The sequence below is a fragment of the Monocercomonoides exilis genome (assembly GCF_001643675.1).
Source record: "Monocercomonoides exilis strain PA203 chromosome Unknown scaffold70-226867, whole genome shotgun sequence".
In the NCBI taxonomy this organism is placed as follows: domain Eukaryota; phylum Preaxostyla; order Oxymonadida; family Polymastigidae; genus Monocercomonoides; species Monocercomonoides exilis.
Window position 1 is genome coordinate 40,094 of NW_027150615.1, and position 20,874 is coordinate 60,967.

The 20,874-nt window shown below is 34.4% G+C and overlaps 5 protein-coding genes across 5 annotated transcripts; 3 read left to right on the forward strand and 2 right to left on the reverse strand.

Annotated features, from left to right (window-relative positions):
• Positions 1–5,891: 5,891 nt before the first annotated feature.
• MONOS_9236 (uncharacterized protein) lies at positions 5,892–6,536 on the reverse strand (the record flags this gene model as incomplete). Its single annotated transcript, XM_067879716.1, has 2 exons — positions 5,892–6,394; positions 6,467–6,536. 2 exons carry the CDS (start codon positions 6,534–6,536, stop codon positions 5,892–5,894), a joined length of 573 nt encoding a protein of 190 aa, XP_067718839.1.
• A 1,136-nt stretch (positions 6,537–7,672) lies between these two features.
• MONOS_9235 (uncharacterized protein) lies at positions 7,673–8,500 on the forward strand (the record flags this gene model as incomplete). The annotated part of the gene is made up of 1 exon (XM_067879715.1): positions 7,673–8,500. The coding sequence occupies one exon, from the start codon at positions 7,673–7,675 to the stop codon at positions 8,498–8,500; it is 828 nt and encodes a 275-aa protein (XP_067718840.1).
• Positions 8,501–8,992: 492 nt separating this feature from the next.
• MONOS_9234 (uncharacterized protein) lies at positions 8,993–9,679 on the forward strand (the record flags this gene model as incomplete). The annotated part of the gene is made up of 1 exon (XM_067879714.1): positions 8,993–9,679. One exon carries the CDS (start codon positions 8,993–8,995, stop codon positions 9,677–9,679), a length of 687 nt encoding a protein of 228 aa, XP_067718841.1.
• Positions 9,680–10,562: 883 nt separating this feature from the next.
• Positions 10,563–16,383, reverse strand: MONOS_9233 (uncharacterized protein). Its single transcript, XM_067879713.1, has one exon. The coding sequence runs from the start codon at positions 16,308–16,310 to the stop codon at positions 11,385–11,387; it is 4,926 nt and encodes a 1,641-aa protein (XP_067718842.1). The 5' UTR covers positions 16,311–16,383; the 3' UTR covers positions 10,563–11,384.
• A 368-nt stretch (positions 16,384–16,751) lies between these two features.
• Positions 16,752–17,466, forward strand: MONOS_18364 (uncharacterized protein; the record flags this gene model as incomplete). Its single annotated transcript, XM_067871378.1, has 4 exons — positions 16,752–16,784; positions 16,840–16,974; positions 17,308–17,318; positions 17,379–17,466. The coding sequence occupies 4 exons, from the start codon at positions 16,752–16,754 to the stop codon at positions 17,464–17,466; spliced, it is 267 nt and encodes an 88-aa protein (XP_067718843.1).
• Between the last annotated feature and the right edge of the window lie 3,408 nt (positions 17,467–20,874).

The following is a 20,874-nucleotide window of genomic DNA, read 5'->3' on the forward strand; positions in this document are numbered from 1 at the left end:
GAAAGGACAAAATAAAAGATTTGTCAAAACGTAATGGAATGTGCTAAAATTAGTGATTATGATAATGATATTCATCCACAATTTGTCTGATCCTCAAGAGATGGCTGAGGCTATTGCACGTAATTGTATTGGGCTGTTCACAGTTTGATGCAGGAAATGATGAAGTTCGATGAAGTGACTGCGAAAATTTTGAAGAAGAATTTTTCGCCAAACCAGAATCAGTTTGCTCATTTGAAGAAGATGAGGATGAGGAGGAAGAAGAAGAAAAAGAAGTAAACGATGATAATGTTGCAGAAGAAAAAGAAGAAAAAGAAGAATTAACGTTATTTATAGAAGAAGGAGTGAAATGTTCTGAATATAGCTGTAGGAGAAATGGAATCTTGTTTATTTCATTTCTCCGAATGAGAATGTTCTAATCAGCTTATTTTGGAATTCATGGGAAGATGATGACAGATTAGAAGTAACAAAACAGCAAACAAAAAGATAAGAAAAAAAGAAAGAAGGAGAGAAATAAGATGAAAAGGAAGATGAAAATGAGGGTGAGGAAAAGAAAAGGTAGAAGAAGGTGAAGAAGGTGAAGAAGGTGAAGAAGGTGAAAGAGAAGAAGAAGAAGAAGAAATTGATGATGAAGAAGAAGAAGAAAAAGGAAGAGAAGGAGAACAAGGTTGAGGAAGTTGAGGATGAATGAATGAATTTGGCTGAGAGAAGGAGGAGGAGGAAGAAAATAACATGATTTGATATTAATTATTCTCAGAAGAAGTTGAAAAGGAAGAAGAATTGAAAACGCGGCTGAAGGAATTCATTGTGTTTTTGTGTCTGACAGAAGAATCTGAATTAATCAAAAACAAGATCAGCTCGAATGACTGTGAAAAGCATGTTCTTCAGAGAGCACATCAGCTGTTGGAGTGCAATGAGTGAGTGGCAGCACTCTCAGCGAAGGTGAAGATAAAGACGAAGATGCAGAAGACAAAGCATTTGGAGAGTTGCAGCAAACATTCATGAAACAAGCATTCCTTTTGAAAGTGCTATTCAAAAGAGAAAATGGAATGATTGCAATGACTTTTGAATGAATTCTCGATAGCATTAAATGCATTTGCAATCAGCTTGTAATTCCGAAAATTTTGGAAATGCTTCAGGATTGCAAAAGGAAGACTGTACAGGCTCAAAAAAATCCTAACAATATATATCGGAACGCCTTTGATCCGCATCTTCGTTCTTTTTGAGTAGCAAATTCAAATGTGATTGTAACATTGTTTTCAGAAACAAAAAAATAAAAAAAGACTATTAAGGCTTGTTTCCTGCACAAATCTCAGAAGAAAGGGAATCTTTGATGCATTTCTCATAAACTTCACCTTTCAACTGAAATCGTCATCGGATGAAGGCATCTTGAGCATTCTATAATTCGTAAAAAAGCAACCAAACATCTTTTGACTCTTGAGCTTTTGTATGCATGCTGCATTCTGACTTTCCGTTGCAGCTTGTCTTTTGATTTTTCTCCAAATAATCCATTTCAAAATCTGATATTCCATTTAAGTGATGAAGCATTCATCCTTGATCCTCTATCATTCAGCTTGCTTTTGCTCTTGCTCTATTGTTAACATAGGCTGATTCCATTGTCCAATCAATTCATTTTGGTTTTCAGAAATTCATTTCTTTTGATCGTTAGCAGTCCAATGAGTCTTTTGAAACAAATGAAAACTTCAGTAATTCACAGAATGCTCCAAGCAGATGAGCAATGGTTGTTCACTTTTTCATCCTTATTTTTCCTCAACGGAAGTCAAATCTTTTCTCTTCAAGAATTTGGCATTTCCTGTTCTCTGATTCTCTCTAGCAAAATTCCATTTCAATGTAGAAATAATTTCAATTCAAAATCCAGGAGAAAACATCTCAGGAAGAGCTCTTTCACTCAGTTTAAAAAAATGTTTGAAAACAATTATTTGTTGGTTTGATCAGTAATTTTTTTTTTTTTTTTTCGGACCGTCTAATGATTATAAAACTTGATTTATCACAGAGGAATTAATTATTCATTTATCATTTGTTTGATTAGCTGCAGACCTTTTCATAAAGGTTGTTCATTGAAATTAACAATGTGTTAATTTTTTTTTTATGTTGTGTGATTTATAAACCCGAACTTTTTTTAAAAACTCGGACTTTTTTTTTAAAAAAATAAGTTTAATCAACCCACTTTTCTTATTTTATTAGTTGTTTTTTGTATATAATGAAAATCCAGCAGTTTGAAATGAAGATTCTTATACTATACCTAATAACTGATGGGGGGAGATGGAGGGGTTTGCTCCTCCATCTCTGATTGGTTCCTCCCCTGAGGAGATTAGGCAATAGCAATGGGGCTAATCAAGTTAGAATTTAATCGAAAATATTTTTTTGATTTTTTTTTATTCATTTCAAAAAAATATTTTTGAAAAAATTAAAAAAAGATCATTTCCAGAATATTTTTTTCAATGAGTGTTGTGAAAACCAAAAGAGAACGTGGACAGTTAATTCTTCGAGAAAAAATGATGTCATTTGAATATCGAAGAATTGAAAATTGATTGGAACGCATGGCACGTATTGTTGTTGATGGACATGTCAGAATCGTTGATGCAATAAACACCAAAGAGTTCTCTCGTTCAGCAATAATTAGATAAGTTTCATCAATTGAAAGCAGCAGAGCTGTTGCAAAGCCTGGCAGACCAGAACTATTCAATGAAGAGGACAAAAACATTATTGTTGGAGTTATTAAAATCGAAAGCTTATCCGGAACAAGTTTAAATGCAAAAAGAACAAGAGAATTAGTTTGATTTCACATTTATTAATCTTTCGTTTTTAATAACATTTATTTTTCAGATGGAATCCGTCCTTTCCGACAATAAAAGACGATCAGAAACTGATGTTGATGAAAACACCAGTGTGTCCAAATCATATCCATATCTATTTGCAAAAAGGAATTCTGAGCTCAAAGCGTCCATGCCCAGAAATGTGGATATCCAACGTCTTTCAGTATCCAACGAACAAGCTGTTTTTCTTTTCTTTGAGCTTCTGCAATATCTTCATAATTCACATCATTATTCACCTTCTTTGATCTTTATCACTGATGAATCTTCACTCCGCTTATCGGATTCCTTCAAAACTCTTGTGATTCACCCCACAGGAGTTCCAGCTGGATTTCATGCAACACACACAAACATGCCAAATGCCAGTTTGGTTGTCGCAGCTGCTGCAGATGGATATTCTCTCAAAAGCGTTGTGTTGTGGCATGCCACAAATTACCAAAGGAAATGCGAGTTCTTCTGAGCGCATTCATTGATGTTTGGGATAATAACGATGGATGAATGACGGAAAGCTTATTTCAAAGATACGCAGAAGAGGTTTTATGAACTGGAATCATCGAAAGAAGGAAAATATTAATGAGAACCAATGACAGATGTCTTCTGCTTTTGGATTCTCACTCTTCTCGGGCTCAGCCTGACATATGGCGGAAATTTGCTGATAACAACATTGACGTCGTCACTTTTATTCCACACAGTACACACATCACACAACCTCTTGATCGTGGTGTGTTTGTAGTCTTCCAGATATGCATCAACTCTCTGTACTCTGTGCCTCCAGATTCTTCCATTTCTCTTCGACGTGAGGAAATCTCCAACGTTCTTCCACAAGCTCTTCAGACAGCATTACTTCCTGCAACTGTTGTTTCTTCGTTCAAGAAAAGCGGCATGCTTTCAAACGAGTGGCATTTTGAACTATCAACACTTCCAAAGGAACCTTCAGTGACACTGAAAAAGAGAACACATAGGTTTTATTTTTTTGGAAAAATTATTTCTGAACAAAAATTTCTTGAAGAATGGAAAAAAGAAAAGGAAATGAAAGAAGATATGAAAAGAAAAGAAATGAAAAAAGAAAACGAAGAAAAAATTCTTTTCGCAGCTGAAAAGCCCAAATAAAAGAAAATTTCGCAAATCAGACATTTTGAATGATGATGTTTTGGACGATGAATCAAATCAAAAAAATTCCAGAAAAATTATGAAGAGAGAACTCGTTAATTATATATATTATTAATCATTTCAATTTTTGATATCAAAAAATGATAGCTTGAAAAAAAAATTTTTTTTTATTTCAAACCAAAATAAAATAAAAGTTCGGGTTTATAAATCACACTATTTCAATATCAGTCAAAAATTTTTCGATAAATTTCATCAGTTTTGAGGCCGTTTAAACAAAAAACATAGAATGATTTCAATTATTTATTGTTCAACAATTGAGTATTACAATAAATATTCAATTGGTCGAAATTTTTTTTTTTAAAATAGTTTCTTTTGTTTTATTTTAAGGTTAAAAGGAAAAATAAATATTCACTTCAAATATTCATTCCAACACACAAAATATCACCAGCATAAAAATAGTGTCATTGTCAAGCATTTATTACCATTCTTATGATATTTGGCGAGTTGGAATGAAATTATGAAGATAATATTTAATTTTTATTTTTTCCAAAGAAAAATAATAAATGGAACCTTGTAATAAAAAATAAGACGAAAAATGAAAAGAGCAATAACTATTCAGCTTCATAAATATATCCTGGTTTTTTGAAAAAAAAACTAATTTTTGCATTAATAACACTTTATTATGAACATCAATTGAACTTGAAAATGGTTCAACTTTGGATTATTTGGTTTGTGGATAAGTTGATTTTTATATTTTTTGCTGAGCCATTCATATTTATGGTTTTTAATAATAACTTTTTTTATAAATATACATATATTTGTAACAATTTTTTTTTTTTGTTTTGTTGAATTTTGATGTTGTTTGAAAAAAAAAATCTTTAAATGAATATTCGATTGTTTTCAATTTTGTGAAACGTTGAAAAAAGAAAAATAAAACATTTGAGTTACAAAAAATGAAATTCATTTTCTCGAACATTTTCATCAAAAATTGATAATTTTTCAGACAATCCAATAAAAATTATCAATCAAAAAAAGCTCCAAACAGGAGTTTGTTTATCAAGGTAATGATACAAAAAGAAAAAATGAAAAGAATTGAAATATCGAGTCGTAGTGCATAAGGGATTTCATTTTCTTAAGGATTTACAAAATAATCAGAAATATTCAATGACAATCTATAATAATATTTTCTGTTAAGAAAATCAAAAATTTCATGAAAACTCATGATAACATCTTCGAATCCTTCTTCTTCCATCTTTTCAAATATTTTTCTTTTCAATTCTTTTCTTTCCTCCTCTGTAGTTTTCACTTCTCCCTTTTCTTTCAACCGCAATGAAATCAATTGAAAAAAATTAATAAATACATATGTCATTCTTTCATTAGATGTTGGCCGCTGAATCTCCTCCAAAGCAGCATCAATGGCACCACTTTTCAACAAGACATCAAGTTTCACAGCTCTATTTTTCGCAACTGCAATAAATAATCGAACGCATTCCTCATCTATTTCACTGTGATTATCTCTTGATGTTCGAAGCACATCAACAAAGCAGCTGATAAGCTCAACATATTCTTTATTCCACAAATGACATGATTTTAAGTAATAACGAATTGAGCGGATCCATCTCGAAATAATATCCATTGCTTTCCTTTCTGTTTCTCCCATCTCTTCTTCTTTCTTCTTCCAATCCACACTCTTCAACAACTCTTCCACTTCTCTGTTTGCCTCTCTTATAAAATGCAGCTTTCTCTCAATAAAGATTTCAGATAAGCAACCCTTGAAAAATCTGTGCACAAAAAATTGCAAAGCAGACTGATAAGCAAGTCGCGTTAGGTTGTGATGTTCCTGATGATACTGAATAATTTCTTTGATTTCATTTTCGTAAAGTTCTTTTTCTATTTCCTTTTAAAAAATATGAAAAAATGTCAATAACTTCAAAAATGAAAAAGAAGTGCTCATACATAACGTTCATCAATGCGACTCAATGCCAATAAAGCCATTTCCACTTCTTTTTGAGCTTCCTCGTTTTCCTCTTTCTTCAACGCAGCTTTCAGCAGACATGGCACGCAAACAGAAGCACAATCTTCTGAAACAAGATCATAAGAGAGAAGTAGATAGCATTCACAAAGTTCAGTAAGAAGATTTTCGTTTCTTTTTTCTTTTTTCTTCTCTTCATCGTCAATCATCTTCTCAAACCTTTCGTTTAATGAAGAAAAGAAAAAACCGTAGTTTTTTATGTTTAATAGCGCGTTGCGATATCCCATGTGCTTCAACAGCAAGATTGCATTTCCCATCTTCAGTTTATCTTCTTCAATCATTTGATCGATTTTATTGAACATGTCTATTGTGAATGTTGAATAAAGTTCCTCTTTATCCATTTCATCAATCAATCTGTTCATTTCTTCAATTTTCTCTTTTTGTTCCGAAACGCTGCAGCTTTTCAATTCCTCAAACAGCTCTAAAGAAACAAATTTCCCCCAAATGATAAAAGCCAGTGAGCCTTTGAAAAAACCGTGAAAAATGAACAAACTTGAAAACTTTTCCTTTGGGGCCATCTCTCGATTTCTGTCTTCGGTTCTACCAGCAACGAATTCTTTCATTCTGTTTATTTAAAGTGCATTCCATTCGCAACGAATATACCCAATAATTAAGCAAAATCAAATAAATATCAAACATCGTTCACGATCCAACAAATCGAGAAGGTTATTGTATCTATCCAAATTGTTTTGCTTTATAAAAAAAGATTTGGAAACGATTTCTATGAAAGCAGCCTGATATGGCTGAGCGAGGCAAGAAATGGCAGTTTTTTGTTTCTTGCTGATCAAACCAACAAATATTCATCAAAAGCAAATGGAGAATTGCCATTCGATTCATGATGCTCCATGAAATTGGTTTCTTCCACCTTTGGAACAGAATTTATTCACGATATGGAAATGGAACTTGTTGGGAGAAGGCAGCTGCAAACAAGCAAAAGGATTGAGAAGAAGAGTTTCATGACTTTTTTGAGTTCCTGATTGTTTTGTCGAAAGCCAAAGAACAGCCAATGTTTGCATTCTCGAAGGGCCTCGTTGGTTGTATTATTTTGCAGTTTCTGATTTCATTGAAAAGGATTGAAGTGATTGCTGAAGACAAAAGAAGCGAAAAGTTCCAAAATCGAAATGGATAAAACAAGCAAAAAATCATTTCCAATTCTTCACAAAAAAAAAACAAAACGAATGGCAGAAGAACAAGGTTGGATGGTTCAATTGCAACAGCATCATGGGTCATCAAAAAATGGATTATTTGAAAAAAATCTATCAAAATTGGTTTCACTGGCCAAGCAGCCTGGCTTTGCGCTTGATAAGAATTCGGTGATGCGTTTTGCTCATCCTTTTCTATTCGAATGATTGAGCATTATTGGTTGCAAAATACATTTGCTTTCGGATGAAAAGAGATTGGAAAAGGAATTATTTGGAGACGACTCTGTTACCAAGGAGCAATGAAAAAAATGCATAAGTAGTTATTCATCTTCTTCAGAGACCAAAAGCATTGGCGTTATGTATATGGAAGGAATTGGCCGACATTTCAGCTTCTGCTCCATCAGAATGAAGATGAATGGCAAACACTTCTGTTTTCTCAAGGAAGATGATCTTGCGAAAATGAGGCATTCATCAGGCTCTTCAGAAACTCTTCCGTTTTGCTTCAGCAATATCAGCGTGATGCAAGAGCATTGAAGAATGAAAGGACCTCTTTTCGAATGTCTCAATTATTTATCATTTTTGTATCAACATCATTTTCAGATGAAAAGTTTCCTTCTTTTCTGCATTTGAGCTGCTTCGTGATGAACACCTTGCAAACATCGAAAACAACAACATACAAAAATTCTTCATCGTCTTCTTTTTCTTATTCCTCCACTTTCTCCACCATCACCACCACCACCTTCTCCTCCTCTTCCTCTTCCTCTTCCTCCTCCTCCTCCTCCTCCTCTTCTTCTTCTTCTTCTTCTCCTTCTTCTTCTTCTTCCTTTTCTTCCACTTCTTCCTCTTCTTCTTCTTCTTCTTCTTCTTCTTCTTCTTCTTCTTTTTTTTCTTCTTCTTCTTCTTCCTCCTCCTCCTCCTCCTCCTCCTCTTCTTCTTCTTCTTCTTCTTCTTCTTCTTCCTCTTCTCTTTCTTCTTCCTCTTCCTTCCCATCTTCCCTTATTCCCTCTTCAAATGAAAATCTTTCTTCTTCTTCTTCTTCTTCTTCTTCTTCTTCTTCTTCTTCTTTGTCTTCTTCATTAGCAGATTCTTCTTCACAGCCATCAAATTCATCTATTTCAATCCCATTTTTTTCTCCTCCTCCTCCTCCTCCTTCTTCTTCTTCTTATTCTGATTCTGATTCTGATTCTTCCTCCTCTTCTTCTTCTTCTTTATCATCTTCTAATTTACATGCATCTTTTTCTTCTTCTGAATCTTCTTCTTCTTCTGATTCTTCTGGTTCTTCCTCCTCCTCCTCTTCTTCTTCTTATTCTCCTTCTTATTCTTCTTCTTTGGATTTTTCTCCTTCTCCTTCTTCTTCTCTTTTCTTCTTCTTCTTCTTCTTCTAATTCTTATTCTAATTCTTCTAATTCTTCTAATTCTTCTAATTCTTCTTCTTCCTCCTCCTCCTCTTCTTCTTCTTCTTCTTCTTCTTCCTTTTCATCTTATTCCTCTCCTTCTTTCTATTCTTTTTCTTTGCAATTTGGTTTCTTTTTATCTGTCTTCATCTTCCAATGAATTCCAAAATAAGCTTATTAGAACATTTTCATTCGGAGAAATGAAAATGCAAGATTCCATTTCTCCGACAGCTATATTCAACACATTTCACTCCTTGTTTAATAAATAGCATTAATTCTTCTTTTTCTTCTTTTTCTTCTTCAACATTGTTGTTGTTATCTTCATATTCAATTTCTTCTTCTTCAAATGCTTATCATCACCTTCTTTATCGCCTTCTTCTTTTCCTTCTTCCTCTGATGACAACGAATCACTGATCGCATCAAACATCATCATCATCATCACGTCACTCACTCCAAACGTCTCGAATTAAGCTTATTCTTCAGATGTGCCAGTTTCAATCAACATTCATCCTCACTCAACATGCAGTTCATTCAAGATCTCTTTCAACGTCTGCTCTTTTGCCGTCTCCTTCTCTTGTCTCTCCGTTCACACTCCTCTTCCATCCAGCCGCCTCTGCCTCGTCCTCTCCAAAAGGGATCTTCAGTTTCAGTCACTTCCACAGCACCATCCCAATTGAGAATGGAGCTGATTCTTTTGCTGCTTCCTTGTTCTTGTTCATCCGCTGTTCTGATTGTCTTCATCCTCAAAGGCCGATGGAGGAAGAGGTGATTTTGCGAACATCTTGCTCTTCACAGAAATATTGGAGGAAGATTCAATCAGCTGTGGAAGTCAAAGAGAAGAAAGAAGCATCTGAATCATCTGATGAGCAGTCAGAAGAAAAGGGAATGATAACAAACCATATGCAAAGAGAATTCATAAGATTTGGGGAATCAGATTCCTCAAAAGAGGGGGAAGGCTGTCTTCCTCATCCTCAAAGGCATGAAGAGCCTCATTTACCACACGGAACATGGTCTGGATGGCTGTATGCTCTTCATTTGTTCGTTCTTTCAATCATCACAGAGCTGATGAAAAGGAGAATGTGCTATCTTTTCATTGAAAATAGACAAATCGGATTCAATTTATTTATGAATGGTTTGCATTCAAACAGAAGAACAGCTGAAGAGAGTTAGAAGGAAAGCAGAAGATGATAGAGATTCCAAAATGAAGAAAAGAATTAACAGAAAGAAAGAAAAGAAAAGATGAAAGGAAGGGATGCGAGGGAAATAGGATGTGGAAATGATGGAAAGGACAAGAATGGTTTTTTTATTTGGAGAAGGTGATTTGAAGTACATGAAACAAACACACAACACCAAAAGAGATGGACAGAATGAGAGAGGAATGAACATATATGACTGAATTCTATTTCTTGTGGAAGGAAATACGAGGAGGATTAATTTGAAAGGGAATGAATTTTTGTGAGAAAAGACAGATGAAGATTTATTTGGAGAGAAAATGTTTGATCAAAGGGGGTTTTGGAGGAAGCAGCAGAAGATGCAAACAAACAGGAAAAGAGAATGAAGAAGACAGCGAAAAAGAGGCAACAAGTGAAAGAGAAAATGAGAAAATGAGATGTTTAGGGAAAGAAGGTGGACAGAAGAGCAAGGGTGATGCACGAGAATAATGAATGAAAAAGGAGCAGGAGGAAGAAACAAGATGGAGTTGAATGAACAGAAGATGCCATTTCAGGAAGGATACGGATGTTGGAGCAGCTGATACGATTTGGCAGAAAGGCAAAGAAGAGGAAAGAAGGAAAGAGGAATGAAGCCAAAGCGGGATCAGCAATGAGTAGGGATCTTTGTTTGTCGCGAGGAAGGCGGAGTGAGGAGCAGAGGAAAGGTCTGTTTCAACAGGAGAATCATTTAGAATCCATCTTGTCTTCCCTTACTTCATCCGCCTCATTTCAGCTGTTTTCTTGTTGTTTTCTTTTTTTTTTTTTTTTCATTTCCTGAAGAAGCTGCTTTAGCAGCATCAAACTTGGTGAACGAGCTCCCTCTTTTAAATAAAAAAAAGGAATTGTTTTGTTTTTCATGTTTTTATTCTTGTTCATCTGCACACATTCCTGTGCCCCAAACAAAGTGAGCTGCAAAACAAAGCATCCAAAACCTTTCACTTTGATTGATGCGCAAGTCAAATAAATGAAAAATGAAAAAAAAATGTGAAAATATATCTAATTCAGCAGAAGTGGGACTTTACAGCTTTCCTGCTGAATGGAAGGTGCTTTCGCCTGAACATGTCAAAAGCGAAAAGCGAATTGAAATTTGCGTATGTCGAAAATTAAAAGTTATGGAACATCAAAATAAAGATTCAAATTTTGAAAATTAAAAAAAAGATAAAGCCAAGTTATAACTTCAAAAATAAAATCATCATTGTAAAAGTCGAGTTTAACTGTCCATCAAAATGGACAAATCAAAATTCAATAAAAACGTCTAATAATCTTTCAACCATTTTAAATATCAAAAGCCTTTCTCTCTCCCCCAACCCTCTCCTCTATTATCAAGCTCTTCCCAAGGCTTTTCTGAAAATAGTGAATGGCAAATGAAAAGAATAGTGTACATATACAAACATAAATACATATATACATATACATATGTATTTCCTTTCACCAAAAGCAACAATATAGCGAACGGCAAATTATGCAAAATGTAAAAAATGCAAAATGCAAAGTGTATGTCAAATGATTACAAGTGCATAATCAATTGCGAAAATGAAAATATTAATAAAAATTTAAGAATAACTCTTCACCCTTCCTAACTTCTTTCCCTTTCTCTCTTTTTCTCTTCCATCTTTCTCTCCTTCCTCTTTCTCTCTTTCTTCCCTTTTCTAACACCATCTCTCTTACACATGGTTGCTCATCTCCTGTTCTTTTTCGTCATCCTCATCATCATCCGAATTGTACTTCGATCTTCTCTTTCTCACAACCACCACCACCACAATCACTATCACCACCACTGCAATCACAAACACAATCGGCACCACAATCGCAACAACAATCACTCCTGTGTTTGTTTTTGGTTCGTCTTTCTTCCCTGGATCTGGCTGCGGCTGTGGCTCTGGTTCTGGTTCAGGCTCTGGTTCAGGTTCAGGTTCAGGCTCTGGATCTTTCTTTCCCTTCAGATACTTCTCATACACATCCTCTGGCTCAGCATTGATATTTCCTGTCCCAACAACCCACCCTGCATTCCCTTCATCGTAGTTCTTTGCAAACTCAAATGCTTTATCCTGCTTGCTGAAATCATCAAAATCTAATGAGAAAATGCACAATGATGCTCTTGAATTCCCTTTTCCGCTGTTCGTCCCATCAATCTCCAGTTTGTTCTCTCCTGGAAGCTCAAGATTCCCAAGAGCTTTGTACATCTCAATATATATCGCCCCAGACTTCCCATTTTCTGCCTTGCACTCCTTGAATGTGCATGCCTTTTTCCTTCCCATCTTCACCTTCGAATTCTCCTCTCCCAGCGATATCTCCACCCCTGCTGTATTCCCACTCTTCGACTTCACCTCTTCCATCTTCAGCCCTTCAACAACAATAATCGTCCCTTTTGTCTCTTCTGTCGCTTCATTCTTTTTGCTCGCTTTTCCCTCTCCTATTATTTGGTCACTGATGCTTATCGCTGCTCCCTCTTCCACTTCCACCTTCTTCACTTCCACATCCTCAATCACAACTTCCTTTGCTCCTTCAACCAAAAATGGAATCACTTTGAACGAAACTGTTTTCGCTTCATCAACACATTTAACTCCATTCATCGTCAATGATCCTGCACTAACTTTCACAAGATGGATTCCAACAATTTCTTCACCAGCATTTGAATGCATCCCAAGTTTATCAGAAGGTGCTGGTCGAACAAACCTGCAGTTCACAATGCTCAATTCTGCATCTGCACCTTCTGTAGCTATCAATGCAAATGGTCCAGGTGCTGCTGATTCATCATTCTTTGCTTGTTCTCCTTCGAGTGTCAGTGGGAAGTTGAATGCAAGACTCCTGAACTCAACTTTCTTCTTGCATATGAGTAAATTGCCTACTGTTTTAGCATCGCAATCGATCGTAACTTCCGATTCGCTTTCAACATCATTTGTCTTTTGAACGCCCACAATCGTAATTCCTGATGCTTTGTCAAACGTAAAAGTTTTAGCTGGGTATGCTTCATTCGTTTTGATGATATTGATCTTGAAGTTTTCTCCTCCAACACCCTCTCCAAGCAAATCGTATGCTGCCTTCAGATTAATCTTTGGATTTTCATAGCTCAATCCATCTTTGCTATCATCTTTTGCTGTTGTACTCACATATACATTTATAATCGGATCAAAATACACTTTTGTGAAATCAACATCTTTGTCATCTGCTCCTTTTGCAACAACATAGTTTTCATTCGTTTCTTTCTTGTAATCTGCTGCAAAACTGATCTTCATCGCTGCTGCTATCTCTCTGTGAATTCCAATTGGAACATCCAAATACAATCCCGTGTTTCTCTTTGCATCGCCTTCTCCTGCCGTGCACTCAGTGAATACCAAATTGCTTCCTGTTTCTGGCCAATCCAATTTATCAGCTGCAATGTTTTTCAAATTCAAATAGATAGCTCCTGATTTTCCTTTTGCACATGTGCATTTATGAAATGTTGTCGTATCCGAATTTGCAATTGTAAATTTGCCATCTGTTGCTATGCTTTCAACATATAATGCACCACTAGTTGTATCGCTTGAAATACATTCTGTAAACGTGCATTGACCCAGAGAAATGAAAATTCTTTTTGAACTTGTGATTTTCAGAACAGGATTTGTGGTAGAGGTAATCTTCTTTAAATTCAACGATACCAATGTTACAAAATCTGCTTCATTTATCAAAAATGGTGTTACCGTAAATATTGCAGTATTCGTTTCATCAGTGCACTCGACTCCAATCATAATCAATGATCCTGCACTCACTTTCACAAGATGGATTCCAACTGTGTCTTCACCAGCATTTGAAAGCATCTCAGCTGGAGGAGTGGCTGGTGTTGGTCGAACAAATCTGCAGTTCATGATGCTCAATTCTGCATCTTCACCTTCTGTAACTATCAATGCAAATGGTCCAGGTGCTGCTGGGCCATCATTCTTTGCTTGTTTATTTTCCAGTGTTGTTGGGAAATTGAATGCAAGACTCCTGAACTCAACTTTCTTCTTGCATGTGAGTAAATTGCCTTCTGCTTTAGCATCGCAATCGATCTCAACTTTTTCATTTGCATCCGCTGAATTTGAAATTCCTTCAATCGTTATTCCCGATGCTTTGTTAAATTCATTTGGTTCCACTGTAAGAGCATTTTCTGATCTGATGATTTTAATGGCAAATACTTGGCTGCTCGTTTCTGCAAGCAAATCATACGCTCCTTTCAAACTGCCAATCGGAGCTTCCTTTTTCACTCCTTCTCCTGTCCCTCCACTCTTCACGAATACTGTCGTTGGCTGATCAAAATATTTTATTGTGAAGTCAACATCTTTGTCGTCACTTTCTCCTTTTGCAGCAACAAACCATCGATTATTTTCGAGTGTGTAATCTGCCGCAAAACTTTTCTTCATAGCTGCTGCTATCTCCCTATGAAGGCTCACTTGAACATCCAAATACAACCCAGTATTCTTGACTGAATTGCCTTCTCCTGCTGTGCATCCAGAAAATACCAAATTTTCCTTTGCTGTTGGCCATTTCAATTCGGAAGCATCCGTAATTCCTTTCAAATTCAAATAGATTCCACCTGATTTCCCATTTGCACACGTGCATTTAGTAAATGTTGTTTTTCCATTATTTTTAATCTCAAATGAACTCCCAACATTTTCGCTTTCAACATATAATGCCCCACTTGTCGCTGTTGTTGAATCGCTTGAAACACATTCTGCAAATGTGCAGCTGTCCAATGAAACCTTAATTTCATTTGTGCTTGACATTTTCATCACAGCATTTGACTTTGATGTTATCTTCTTTAAATTCAACGATGTTAATGAAACTGTCGATGCTCCATCAACAAAAAATGGAGTCACTGTAAATGTTGCAATATTCGTTTCATCAGTGCACTCAACAGAATCTATCGTCAATGACCCAGCGCTCAATTTAGCAAGATGAATCTGCACTTCTCCTGTTGTTGGCCGAACAAAGTCGCAGTTAGAAATTGAAAGCGACGTTGACTCTGTGCCAGCGTGAATAAGCGCGAACAAGCCTGCATTTTCCGTTAATTTTGCTGGGAAGTCGAATTTCAAATATTTGAATGTTACAATCTGTTTGCACATGAACAGATCATTATTTGATTTAACATTACAGTCAATCTCAACTTTTTCATTTGTTCCATCTGCATTTGAAATTCCTTCAATCGTTATTCCTGTTGATTTATCAAATGTTATTGCTTCAGCTTTAAGAGCATCGGTTCCAGTTTCGGCTTTGATGATTTTAATGGCAAATACTTGGCTGCTCGTTTCTGCAAGCAAATCATACGCTCCTTTCAAACTGCCAATCGGAGCTTCCTTTTTCACTCCTTCTCCTGTCCCTCCACTCTTCACGAATACTGTCGTTGGCTGATCAAAATATTTTATTGTGAAGTCAACATCTTTGTCGTCACTTTCTCCTTTTGCAGCAACAAACCATCGATTATTTTCGAGTGTGTAATCTGCCGCAAAACTTTTCTTCATAGCTGCTGCTATCTCCCTATGAAGGCTCACTTGAACATCCAAATACAACCCAGTATTCTTGACTGAATCGCCTTCCCCTGCTGTGCAATCAATAAATTGGAAATTGGATCCTGTTGCTGGCCATTGCAATTTGGAAACGTCAGTAATTCCCATCATCTTCAAATAGATACCACCTGATTTCCCATTCGCGCAAGTGCATTTAGTAAATGTTGTTGGGCTTGTGTTTCCAATCGTAAATGTGCTATCTGCTGAGGCACTTTCAACATAAAGTGCTCCGCTTGTTGTATCGCTTGAAACACATTCTGCAAATGTGCAGCTATCCAATGTCACTGAAACAGCTGAATCTGTTTTTCCAACAACTTTCACCGTGGCGGTTGAAATTGATGTTATCTTCTTTAAATTCAACGATGTCAATGAAACTGTTGCTGCTCCTTCAACCAAAAATGGAGTCACTGTAAATGTTGCAGTATTCGTTTCATCAGTGCACTCAACAGTATCTATCGTTAATGTTCCAGCGCTCACTTTCACAAGATGAATTCCAACTGTTTCTTCACCTGCATTTGAATGCATCCCAGCTGGAGGAGTGGCTGGTGTTGTCCGAGAAAAATCGCAGTTTTCGATTGCAAGAGAAACCGACTCTGCAACAGCATGGACAAGTGCGAATGGATCTGCATTGGTTTTCAATCCTTCTGAAACTTCAGTTAATGTTGCTGGGAATATGAATGTTAAATATTTTAACGAAACTTTATTTTTGCATATTAATAAATTGCTTCCAGTGGTTGCTGCGCAGTCAATTTCAGCTTTCCCATTTGTTCCGTCTGCATCTGAAATTCCTTCAATAACAATTTCTGATTTGTCAAATGTTATTTCTTTAGCTTTAAGAGCATCGGTTCCAGCATCTGCTTTGATGACTTTAATGGCAAATCCTTGATCGCTCGTTTCTGCAAGCAAATCATATGCATCGTTCAAACTGCCAACAGGTGTATCAAATGTCTTTCCATCTCCATCAGTCACTCCGCTTTTGACAAACACAGTTGTAGCTGTTTTCGCTGGATCAGCTGTTTGTGACAAAACAGAAAATGCAATAAATATCGCTAAAATAATTACTTTCATTAAAACCGATTTATCAGTCTTTTAAACAAAATATGATCAATTCACGTATACAATGTATAATTCAAGGAACAAATAAAGGTTGTTCAAAATTTTCGGAATCTTTGTGAACACATTTTTTAAACTGTAAATGCTTCTTGAGTACCTTGACTGCATCCGGATGAGTAAAGAAAAACGCGGAATAATTGTGTTCCATAAAAAAGATTTGCTTGATATGTTTTGTCGGATGGGAGACTGATGCTGCATGTGTGCAAGCTAATTTCTTGCAGACTTGCAAACGGAGTGTATTTTATTGCCGATGGGAAGAGGGTGTTTTTTTTATGAATGCAATACTCACATGGTAATAAACGAAAAATAGATATTTTTGTGCCATATTTTTTGATGGATTTTTGTGTGGAATATTTTGGGATGTGGCTGCTTATTCCTACCAGTGGAGCTTGAGGGATGAGTTGTTTCGTTCTCTGGAGCTTTCAGAAGGTGTGTTTTGAGTTGTTTGCGTTTGGAATATTATTTGGATAAATTTGTTTTTCAGAGGGCATCATTGAAGTTTAAATTTTTTCCTTATGAAGCTATTTTTGGGAGTGGAAGATCTGGAGCAGAAGATGGCTGGAAATGGCAGGTGGAACGGAAGAGAAGCGATGTAATGGATTTTTATCAATTGTTTGTGGTATTTCTGAAGTTGCTGCTGAAAGAAGTTGCAATTCATTGGAAAAGTACCTTTAATAGTACTGTTGCTGCAGGAGCATTTTTTTGCTGAGATGCTGAAAGAAATTGTCTTGTTTGAGCTCTTATTGAGGCAAGTTTTGGAAGAGGATTGGCTTGGAAAAGCCTTTTGAAAGAAGAAGGAATGGCGGAAAAGGCACTATGTTGGTTGATTGAATGGTCCGAATGCTGTGTGTCATTAAATGCAAATGTTATTTGAAAGTTGCTTGGAAGAAAGAGGAGAATGAGGAAACTCAAATGGAAATCGAAATGTCTTTTTTGCGCTTGAGCGAAACAGGGGAAGCCGTGGTATGAACTTATTATCTTTTTTGAATTTTTAATTTGAAAATTTTTCTTTATTTTAATCAGGATTGAGGCAAAAGAGGTTGGAATGAAGGAGGTTGCAGAAACCATAAAAAGCCTTCAAGAGCATCTGCATTTGGCACAGCTTGACTGACAGTTGGACGCAAGAGAGTTGGAAGAGCAATAGGCATGAGTGGAGAGGAATTGGAAAAAAGTGGAATGAATTTCATAAATATTCAAAGCTTGTGGAATACTTGGAGCTTCTTTTTCCATTGACAATTTTGATGAAGTTGAATTCAAGCAGTTTGCTGAATGGATGGCTCGGGGACTGTTGAATGTTGTGGAGCTGCTTGGGGAAGGCAGATTGCATCACTCGTTTCGGAGGAAGCCAACTATTGTTGTGAAATGCCATTCGAATTGCTGCTTTTCAGAGTTTCTGTTCTTTTTTTCAGTTCCAAAGAGATTGAAAGAATGCTCATTCTGTTTTGTTGGCAGAACTTGTGGTAAGTTTTGGATTGGGAGAAGTTTGTGTTGAAGAAATTGGGAAAGATGGATGCACAGCAATTGCGAAAGATGTTTTGAAGCATGACTTGTTGATTAAAAATGTGATGGTTTTTTGATTCTTGTCTTTTTTTTTTTTTCACATCTCATTCAATTTAGAAGAATACAAGAAATAGAATACAATTGAAAATGGTATTTTTTTCATTGATTGCAGTAATTGAATTATAATTGGTATGAAATATGAAAAGTTTTTATTTATAAAGATACATATTTTGTAGGTTGTTATTTCCATGGATACTGTAAAAGAGATTGAAAGAAAATGAGTTGTTGATAATTTCCTCCCTCATGAAGCAGTTGTGTGTCTGGTGCTTTTCTAACACACTAGTCAATGTTCACTTCCAATTCACTCATTCATGAATTAATGTTGCATTCTTTTGATGTTTCCTCATATTTTGATTTTTTTTTTTTTTTTTTTTTTTTTTTTTTTTGTTGTTGTTGTTGTTGTTGTTTTCATAGATGAAAATGGATTGTTGTGAAGTTGGATGATTAATATTGAAATTTTTATTTTTTTCGGTGTCGAAACAAAAAATCTGTCTTTGTTTTGTTTTTGAAATTGAAATGTTAATTGTGTCCAATAAAACAATATTCCGTATTAATTCTTCCGAACAACATCTTCAAACATTTGGAACCGTCATCTGAACTTTGTCAACTTATGTTATATACCTTTGAAAATTCTTTTTGAAAAAGAAATCAGGTGAAAACGTACGGCACAAATTATTTTCAAAATTCACTTCCAACTCACTGAAAAAATCAAGAGTTTAATTAAAAGTTGGATATTGCCATCATTTATTCATTGATTCCATTCTGTTTATATTTTGTGTTTCTCTTCAAAGTTATTTGGGACGAAATATTTTGCTTTATGAATTTTGTTCCATTTCACTCAAACAATTATTATTCTCAATTTCAGAATTTTTCTATATTTTTTGTGGCATTCAAATGAAACACTTTTAATTAAAAGGTTCAAGAAAAAATATGGAACAAATCGTTGTTTTTTTCATAAATGAAAAAATATTGGCAAAATATTTTTTTTTTCAAAAATAACATATATGGGGAAAAATACGGACTTTCAAGCTTTTTATGCACAAAGCATGAAAAAATTGTTTCTCTTATTACATTTTGAAACTCAACCAGATTTCAAAATAAATTAGATTTTCATAACTGTAAACAAACATCAATGATATAAAAACATTATGTTTTGCGACTTCTCATGTATTTCAATAAATAAACCCATTTTTTCACATTCTTTGATCACAAAAAGTTTATCTGAAATGCATAATTTTTCAATGAAAATGCCTGAAGTCAAATATTTTGTCCCATATGGTTAATAATTTTTGTAATTATTTCTTTTTTCGGTGTTTTTATTTTTCAAACATTGTTTGTATTTGCGTAGAGATTTTGTGTTCAAATGTTCAATTCATCACAACTGGTTTAATAGCAATTATTTTGCACTAATAAAGAGGCTGATGTCTTTTCGTGGTCTATTCATTTTTCTGTTAACTTTTATTGATATTCGAGGGAAATTTTCGAACCGAAATTTTTGATTGAAGAAATATGTTTTTTAAAAATAATCACTCAAATCTTTCATTCAAGAGAAAAAAATTTAAATAACAATAATTTAATAACAAATGCATGATAACATATGAAATCATAACTTTTTTGGGAGTGTTGAATTTCAAATTTTCTTTTGAACATTACTAGAAAATTTTTATTTGCTGTTTTTTTTAATGGAATTTGTGACAAAATCAAACGTTTGAAATGCATTCTTGAAAATTATTAGTGGAATGTGAGATCACTTTTCGATGTTCACAAACAAAAACACAACACAAATTTTCGATAAGAAAATTTTGACAGAAAAAATATGATATTAAAAATTATCACCCAAATAATAAATGAAAACAGAAAAATTATAAATTGAGAAAAATTAAAGAATGTACAGATTGTTCAAAATATACCAGACATCGAACAAAAATACTGACAAGATTGTTTTCTCGATTAATTCTTGAGGAATTATTCTGATAATTTTCCTTGAAATAAACATTTTCTTTACAAAATGATTTTGTATGCGAAAGTTTCATTTTCGCATCGGCTGAATATTTCACGAAAATAAAAAATAATCATAATAGAAAACTTGGAATAATGAGACTAAAAGATTCCACTAATTTTCAAATTCTATTTTTTTTTTATTACAGCCGATACGAAAATGAAACTTTCGCATACAAAATCATTTTGTAAAGAAAAGGTTTATTTCAAGGAAAATTATCAGAATAATTCCTCAAGAATTAATCGAGAAAACAATCTTGTCAATATTTTTGTTCGATATCTGACATTTTTTGAACAATCAATAAGATTTTCATGTCATAATACTTTTTCAAAAGAAACCTATAGAAAAAAGTGTAATGTTAATTATCAATAAATTTATTGAGTTTGTTTGTTTCTTTCAAACTATCAATAAATGTGAATCTTATTCTTTTTTATCGATTGTATTTCATTTCTATTGAGTGAAACTTTTGATAAAAATTTTATTGAAATCCAGATTTCAAAAAACAGTCAGCCAAGTCTTGAAAAAAAATTTGCAGACAAAAAATTAGAAATTGAATTATTTTTGTAAGTTGTACGAGGATAAATCAGATATAAATATTTCATTTATTGGGTAATCTGTATAAAAATCCTAAGTGATGTGAAGATATCATTTTTTCAAATAAAAAAAAAAAAAAGCAAATCCATTAGAAATAATACATATTTCTAGTGAAGAAGATTTAAAAAATCAAATAATAAATACAGTGAAGTTCGGTTATAATCACATTCGATTTTGCACAATTTTTTGTGATTATAACCGAACTTCACTGTATTATTAAAAGTTCAATCAATACACATACAAAAAGTTATAATTACTCCCGAAAAAAAAAAAGATAAAAAATAAAAGATTTCAACTGATGAAAAGCATTTCCTTTCTACACAATCATTGAGTTGCAAATCCAATCTACAAAGTCAATCATTCAAG

Bases quoted from the DNA above. Each gene is read 5' to 3' on its own strand.
- MONOS_9233 (XM_067879713.1), bottom strand. From the start codon at position 16,310: ATGAAAGTAATTATTTTAGCGATATTTATTGCATTTTCTGTTTTGTCA.